At 41.0% G+C, this 8,320-nt stretch overlaps 1 protein-coding gene across 1 annotated transcript; it reads left to right on the forward strand.

Moving 5' to 3' along the window:
- The first annotated feature begins 6,652 nt into the window (after positions 1 to 6,652).
- On the forward strand, positions 6,653 to 7,789 carry HTR1D (5-hydroxytryptamine (serotonin) receptor 1D, G protein-coupled). Its single transcript, XM_009334177.1, has one exon. It carries the CDS (start codon positions 6,653 to 6,655, stop codon positions 7,787 to 7,789), a length of 1,137 nt encoding a protein of 378 aa, XP_009332452.1.
- Positions 7,790 to 8,320: the final 531 nt, after the last annotated feature.

Raw genomic sequence — 8,320 nt, forward strand, 5'->3', positions numbered from 1 at the left:
CCTCTAACTTCAGCGTTCCTCTAACTTCACTATGAACTTAAAGGAAACGTTCAACTCATTAACAGACGTTTCATCTTGTTCTCTTTTTTTCCTATTCCATTCAGTGAAAGAGCAAATTCTGTATTTTCATTTCAACATGTTTATTTTTGTATACACTATTTACCTCACTCCAACACAGATCTGCAGGGGTGCACCAAAGCATTCTCTTTGCAGCCCTGCAAACTGTTGTCAGCTGCACCATAAAATTGCTCTCCGCAAGAATCACCCTGTTCTCCAGAAATGGTAGCTGTGCTCCAGAAGGGACAGAAATGTGTCATGACTTCGTTTACACTCTGGACTGAGTATCTTTGGCAGCCCTCTGCGGTCTCTCTCCGTGCAGGGCTGCAGCTCCGTGTCCGCAGAGCCCACACGATGGCACTCTGTCGTAACGAGCTGTCGGTGCCTCCTGCTTCCAAGTTTACCTGCCTTGTCACAGTTCGGCGCTTGGTTTCTCCTCCGGCTTAACCAGGCTGGAGACCCTCCCCTGCTGCCGTGTCCTTGCTGTGTTAGTTTAACTGCAGAGCTGGAACGCAAAGCATCTTTTCAAAAGAAGTACCTCGTTTTAAGTAAGGACCCCGAACTGTGAAGCAGTCCCAGTGGTTATCACCAACAGCAAAAGCGTGTTCTCTTTTCACATTGAATATCTGCCTCACTTCACCTGCCTGACCCTGAACTGAGCTTTCTCTTTGTCTGCTAAGTTAAATAGCACTGCACTAAAATTGTCTCTCCATTTAAATACTCTTTCCTGTGATGAAGTTATCTTTTCTTCTTTTTGATGAACAAAAAAGAATCTCTCCAATCTCTCCAGGATATCAAGACATAATTACACATCTCCTTACCTCCTGGACTTTCCCAGGAACCACTGAATGTGTGGACACAGGAACTGACCAAAAGGTCCCTCCCCTATGCAACCTTCAGTACTGTTGGAGGTGTATAAATGAGGGACATGGTCAGCCCAGATCACATCTAGGGTGAAGGAGAGAGTCAGTTGCAGGGGGCAGTCCTGGTCTCTGGTCGTCCTGCAGTTAGGAGGTGCTGTTCTCTCCCCACTGGCTACAGAAGAAGCTCTGGTGACTGTGCTGCTTGCTGTGGTTGTATCATCACTGTCAGATATCTTCACTCCAGGGTCACTCTATGCCTCGGTTTCATAGAATCATAGAATCATTAAGGTTGGAAAAGACCTCTAAGATCATCGAGTCCAACCGTCAACCCAACACCACCATGCCCACTAAACCATGTCCCTAAGTGCCTCATCTGCATGTCTTTTAAATACTTCCAGGGATGGTGACTCAACCAATTTGGTTTCTCATCATCCTCACTGCATGGGTCTAAGTTTGCCCCATCCTCCCTTGACTGCCAAACCTGCACGCCACTCTGGGGATGGTAGTGTGGATAAACCAAGGACAGGTTTGGCCTCCTTTGCTCTGTGCTGTTCCTGACTGCTCTTGTAGGAAGCCTTGCCTGCAAGCATCCAACAGAACCCTGCAGTTTGCCCCAAGCTGTGCATTGTACATCACACGTGCTGTGCTGTGAAAACCTCACTCTGGTAGGCTGTGACATCACCTTCAATTTATCTCAGGCACTTTGAACTGAAAAAATACCCACAGCCCATGGCCAAGGGCACCAGATGAAGCCCAAGAAGAGATGGGCCAAGGACAGTGCTGATGCAGCCAACTCATCTGAGAGGATTTCCATCTTGAGAAGTGCGGGTGAAAAACCTACCGTGTCCTGCCTGGTGGGGGGCCAGAGGGATGACGCAGGCTGATGCGTTCAGCACTGTAAACATAACTGCAGGCACCAGAGCTAATGGCCTGCAATTACCCAGACTGTAAATTGCACATACTGAAGACAATAATACTAGCTAGAGGTGATAACATCATCAGATTCTACTCAGTACTCCTCATGCTCCGGAGATCATGTAAACCCTTCCTAGGCAACACGTCCCACTGGGAGATTGCTCTCAGCTGAACGTGCCGGATGGCCTCTTCCTCCTTCTGGGCTCCCAGTGTTTCAGGATGTGTATGTCTATGCAGTTGTGTTTGGTTTTCTTAATATGCAACTATATGTATGACCTTGTACTTGACTTAATTTAATGTCTGCTTGAGATTTAATGTTATTTTTCTTCAGTGTGTGTAGTTTAAACAAACAATATTTTTTTCTTTTTTTTTCAACAGGAAAATCATTTACCTCTATTCAGGGTTTTTTCTTGAGTAAAAGGTAATTTAATTGAAAAGTTATTGGGAAGACATTGATTTTATCTAAATGGTAACTGAAATTAATTACATCCTAATACACTAATTCTAACTGGAGTCCCATTACTAATTTTTTTTAATTATATCAATGGTAGTGATCACCAACTCACACAAATTAAGTAACAGAGTCTCTAAAACAGGCATCGCAGAGCAGTACATTCAAACAAACTTTTAAAAGTAGATTCAGAGTCCCCAATTCCTACACCCATATGTAAGCATGTAACTTTGTGTTCTCAGTAGTCCGTTGAATTTAATGGTATTTATAGTATATGAAGTCATATCATTAAGCAGATGCATAAGTCATTGCAACAGAGGGGCTATAGATTTTAAGAAACTTTTATGACCATCCTGTCTGACCTTGTGCACATCCCCAAGCAGAGCACTGCCTGCCAGTTTTGTTCACGGAGCCCAAGAGCTTCCAACCAGCTGAAGTAGATCACAGTTCTGTTTGGATACTACACTGTGGGGTTTTTTTAAATTTTGCATATTTGCAGTTCCATACGTTATGCTGCATAGTGGCACCTTACTGCTTGTAATGGAAGGATTATTTTGACTAATTACTCTGCATAAGTCTATAACCCCTGGTGACAGTTTAGCATGTGGGGAATGTATTTTAATGTCAGCACAGTGAACACCCAGGATAAAGCTCTAAGTAGGGAACAAAAATTCTGTCAGGTCCACGCGCTCTCATAATCTGTTTTAATCTGAAACCAATGAATACTATTGACTAGCTGCCTTGCACAATTATTGATACATCTCTGATAGATGCCGCCCTGCCAATCAGAATGGATAAGAGCTGCTCAACGTGCTATACATATTTCTTGGTGACTCACAATCAAAAGACTTTTTCTGTATGCACAAGTGCATGATTTTATTAAACTTAAGAATATATGCTACTTAAGGTTTTGAGGACCCCAGCAGAAATCCTACAAGATGTGTCTGTTGTGGAATTTAGAAACCTGACCTGGAGTTACTTTTGAAAATTACTTTCAGTCATGATAGCCTTATTTGTGGGGCAGGAAGCAGCCAATGCGCTCTTTCTGAGTACATGATAAATATCTGACTTGGAGCATTTTTGTAAAAAATTTATTCTTTTCCTTTGGTGATCACATCACAGGAAAACATCATTTATTTATAAAAATTAATTCAGTAACTCAGTATCTGTTGAGGCGTTGTTTGGTTTCAGTTGGTTTCTCCCAGTGTCAGGATGTACTGTTTACTGGTATGTTGAAGATTAGTAATTCATTTGAACTCTAGACTAGTGCATTTGACTGAAAATACCATGTTTCACATCAGATTTTTTTTTCCACAGTGATTGACAGCTGTTGGAAACAATAGGACTACTAATAGGCTTGTTCATGTACAGGAGGGTGGGTGATGTGCACTTAATTTTATTTCACATTGTTGGAATTGTTCTAACACAGAACAATGGCTGATACTTGCGATATATGGGAAAGGCTCAATATCACTTTTCTCAGTAACTGAAATTAAGATTGGACTTGGCTTTAGTTTTTAAGTAATACAGTCATTGTCTTTAATATGGCTAATCAGTCTGTCTGGTGTTTTTGGTTTAGATTTTCTCCTGCGTGGGATGTGTGATCAGCCCAGTGTTCAGGTAAAGAGATTTCTTAGACTCTAAAAGTGACAGCTCTGAAGTGAGCTATTACTGAGTCAGAGAGTTAAAGGGATGGTAAAGGTATGGGGAAAAAAAAAACAGAGAAGATAAAGGAAACTTTTCACAGAGAAACTAGATTAACTTTAGCATCCCTGTTCACTAAAGAGAATTTGGAGGATGTTTACAAGTGGAACCTTTATATCTGGCCAAAGTGAACAACAACAAATCTTCACTATCAGACAGTGCTCAGCTAAAGAGTTCGATGCAACTCAAGATCCAAAGTGCAATGGTATCAGCGGGGGTGTTCAGCCTCTACTTAAAACTCCCTTTGCACCTGCCAACTGCAGGACAGCTGCTGTGACACCAGTTTCCAAAGAGATCTGGGCAACTGCTTATCCATAAGCCTGATGTCTGTACCTAGCCAGTTTGCAGAAATTATAATAGTAAATATGGTGTTTTGGGGAACAGTCAAAATGGCTTTTGTAAAGCCTCACAAATCTGTTGAAGTAATTAAGAAAAGCTGATGAGTATATGGATTGAGTGAAGTCCAACTGATATAATTACTTGGACTCTCAAGAGACTCTCAAGTGATCTGGAAAGTACATGAATAGTGGGGTGATGACATCTGCTGATGAAACAAAGCTCTTCAGGGTAATAAAGACAAGGACTGACTGTGCAGAGTTGCAAAGAACCTTAGTTAAAGAGTGGGAGAAGGAATACAATACAGATAGATGCAAAAAGTGAGCAAACGGGGGAAAATGCTGATGTTACCGCTCATGGCTTTGGAATTATGTTAATTGTGACTGTTCTGTGGAAATGTCAGATCAGTGCTATGTAATGATTAAAAAAGCAAAGCAAATCTCAGGAATTATTAGGAAAGAAATTGAGAAGAGAACAGAAAATACCATTATGCTGCAGTATAAATCTATAGTGTATCCACATCTTCAACACTGTTTGTGGTTCTGGTCCCTCTGTCTCAAAAAGAATGTATCAGAGTTGGGAAAGTGTCAGAAAAAGACAACAGGGTTGAGCTGAACGTATGGGCCATTGTTGGAGACAGGTGACTGATTTGATGGACTTCGGTCACTATGACCATTCTTATGTTCAAAAGTTCTTATAAGTTGAACCTTTGCTCAATGTCACAAAAATGGTCATTAGGAAGAGACGTTAGCCTTCCTGGAAAAAAAAAATCAAGAAAGTAATAGTCTATTGTGAAATATGAGACTCTTCTAGGTCCCCTTATTGGAAAAATGCATCTCAAAAGAAAAAGCATCTCTAAAAATAAGTTTGACTCAGAGAAGGTGGATGTTTATTAAAAAATCAAACACGCAAAACCAAAAAGTGTTGTTTCTTATGTTAGGATTCAGGAGCTCAAGAGAGGCTGTTTGACACCAAAGCGTTAGTGTTTCACATAGAATATATGATGCCCTTGCTCCACAGATTCCTAACTGAGTGACTCTCAGTTCTGTGTCAGATGGCATAAAATTGTACCAGTTATGACTGATAGAGGCGTTTCTTCTCGATGGTTGGGAGAAGGCTGGCCTGGTGATGATCCTCTTGGAGAAGTTCAGCGTCTCTCTTTTTAGCCCTCACAGTGTGCTTCAAAGCTGTTCATGACCCATATTCAGGATCTCTTTCAAGAAAGCTTGGGCTGGCATAATGTAAGTGACATTCTGGTACTCGTGGATGGATCTGAGTGAAAGGTCTCAAGGAAATCTGTCTTAGGACGTTTTCTTCAGGTTTGTAAAGATTTCAGATTGCACTAAGTGAATCTGAAGAAAAATATGGAAAGCCTGTAGACTGTATACTGTGATACCTCAACTTCCACAACTCTTGTATCACCACTCCAGACTAAAACATTTGCTTTCTTTTTCCAGATCCTCTTAACCAGTCTGTTCTTCCTCTTTTGAGGGAATCACCACTCCACAAGTCATTACAATCATTCACTATGTGCATGATCAGGAACATCTCAGTACTTGGAACATGCTGTGAGCTTCAGCACCAACGCATTGAATTCTGGTACCCAACACCTGACTTCAGCATTTGAAGACTGAATGTTGAAGAGAAAATCTGAATGGTCTGGAGGAATAAACGAAAACGGAGCTCTGCACTTTTTAAAAAGAGGTCTTGATTTACAAATCTGGCAGAAATTATGTTTACAAAATGAATCCAGACAGTATTGTTTTATATCTTGGGTACTCTACTAATGAAGTGTCCCTTATAAATATCAGAAACGTGACATTCAGCTATTAGAGAGGAAGGGAAAATACTCGAGGATAGCTTTGTCCCAAGCACAGGGACATCAATTACATGCCCAGATGTTTCTTTTTCAGCCTCTCACTCTTCAGTATTGATTTACACAGCTTTGCAGAAGATTAGTTCAGAAAGGAGGTGTGAATAAAAGATAATAAAGAATGATTTAGTCATCTGCAAGATGAAAATGCAAAACACCTAAATTCCCACCACTTATAGTACCGCTTGTATTGTCATACACCAGAATCATGTCTGGATGATTATGTTAACATTTTTCTTTAACAATGATGTCATTGATGTGATGTGATGTGATGGAAAATCTATTTGGGAGAGTACCTCATCTACTGTGTAAGCTGAAGTTTTCAACACATTAATATTTCTTCAGTGTTGGACTCTGGAATGAAAAGTTCTATTTCAGCAAAAAAGTAAGCATCTTTCTTCATCGTTCCAGGAAGATTACACTGGAAAGTGAAAAGTGAAATCAGAGCAGAGGATGACTCAGTATAACCATTCAGCAGAGCTCTCTCTCCAGAGCTCAGCAAATAAGTCATTAAACTTCACTGAACCACCACTGGCTTTGGATGAAAGGACACTATTAGGGCTGAAGATTTCACTGTCAGTCCTTCTGTCTGTTATAACTTTGGCAACAATCCTTGCAAACGTTTTTGTTGTTATTACAATTTTTCTGACTAGAAAGCTCCACACACCTGCAAATTACCTCATTGGCTCCTTGGCAGTGACTGATCTCTTAGTGTCTGTCCTAGTAATGCCCATCAGTATTGCTTACACTGTCACCCACACATGGGCCTTTGGCCAAGTGTTTTGCGATATCTGGTTATCATCAGACATCACATGCTGCACAGCCTCAATCCTACACCTCTGTGTTATTGCACTGGACAGATACTGGGCTATCACAGATGCTTTGGAATATGCCAAACGCCGGACCGCTGGCCGAGCAGCACTCATGATTGCCGTGGTCTGGATGATATCTATTAGTATTTCTGTGCCACCATTTTTCTGGAGGCAAGTTAAAGCTCATGAAGAAATTGCAAAGTGTACTGTGAACACAGATCAGATTTCCTACACAATTTATTCCACTTGTGGAGCTTTCTACATCCCGACTGTGCTCCTCCTGATATTGTACGGTAGAATTTATGTAGCAGCTCGATCCAGGATTCTGAAGCCACCCTCATTATATGGGAAACGTTTTACTACTGCACACCTGATTACCGGCTCTGCTGGGTCTTCCCTCTGCTCCATTAATGCTAGCCTTCATGAAGGGCATTCCCATTCAGGTGGATCCCCAATATTTATCAATCATGTTAAAATAAAACTTGCAGATAGTGTCCTGGAAAGGAAAAGAATTTCTGCTGCAAGAGAAAGGAAGGCCACCAAAACTTTAGGCATTATTCTGGGAGCTTTCATTTTCTGCTGGCTGCCTTTTTTTGTCATGTCCCTAGTCCTACCAATCTGCCAAGATGCTTGTTGGTTTCATCCCATCCTACTGGACTTTTTTACATGGTTAGGTTACTTAAACTCGTTGATCAATCCAGTCATTTATACAGCTTTTAATGAAGAATTTAAACAGGCTTTCCAAAAACTAATACATTTCAAAAAGTGTTCGTCTTGAGCCTCTCCTGTTCTGTTACTGACCCTTGCGCAATCTTCCAGCCTACCTGGAAACTTTCTGTGCTTTTATTCCTAAGGTACAGAGTGGTAATTGCCATCTCTGCTGCTACCCTGTGCTGTGCATGTAACTGGGAACTTCTTGCCAGTTTGGTACTTTCTGTCTGGAATTCTATATTCCGTAACAGAACTTGTCTGTGGTCTCTGCAGTAATCGTTTGTGTATATAAGATCAACACATGAAGTAAGCTTTGTAACAAGTGAAGAAGTGTGAACCAGAGAGCTGAGTTTGTATGATGAGATGACACATATTATCCAATTCTGCCATGCCTTTGTAACCTGGTGGGAGGAAAATGTGTGCATATTTGCAGGACGTCAGTATTTCTGCTGTATACTATTAACAATCTATGTAGGCTGAGAAAGTTTCTGGAGAACAGGATCTGATGTCTACATTTTCTATGGCATGTATCCTGTCCATTTGAAATTGATAAAACCTGTAACTTTTTCAGAAGTTGTGTGACACAGCCTGACTATAA

Source organism: Pygoscelis adeliae, unplaced genomic scaffold (assembly GCF_000699105.1).
Source record: "Pygoscelis adeliae isolate BGI_AS28 unplaced genomic scaffold, ASM69910v1 Scaffold971, whole genome shotgun sequence".
Classification (NCBI taxonomy): domain Eukaryota; kingdom Metazoa; phylum Chordata; class Aves; order Sphenisciformes; family Spheniscidae; genus Pygoscelis; species Pygoscelis adeliae.

Excerpts from the sequence above, each read along its gene's own strand:
- HTR1D (XM_009334177.1), top strand. The coding sequence starts at position 6,653 with ATGACTCAGTATAACCATTCAGCAGAGCTCTCTCTCCAGAGCTCAGCA.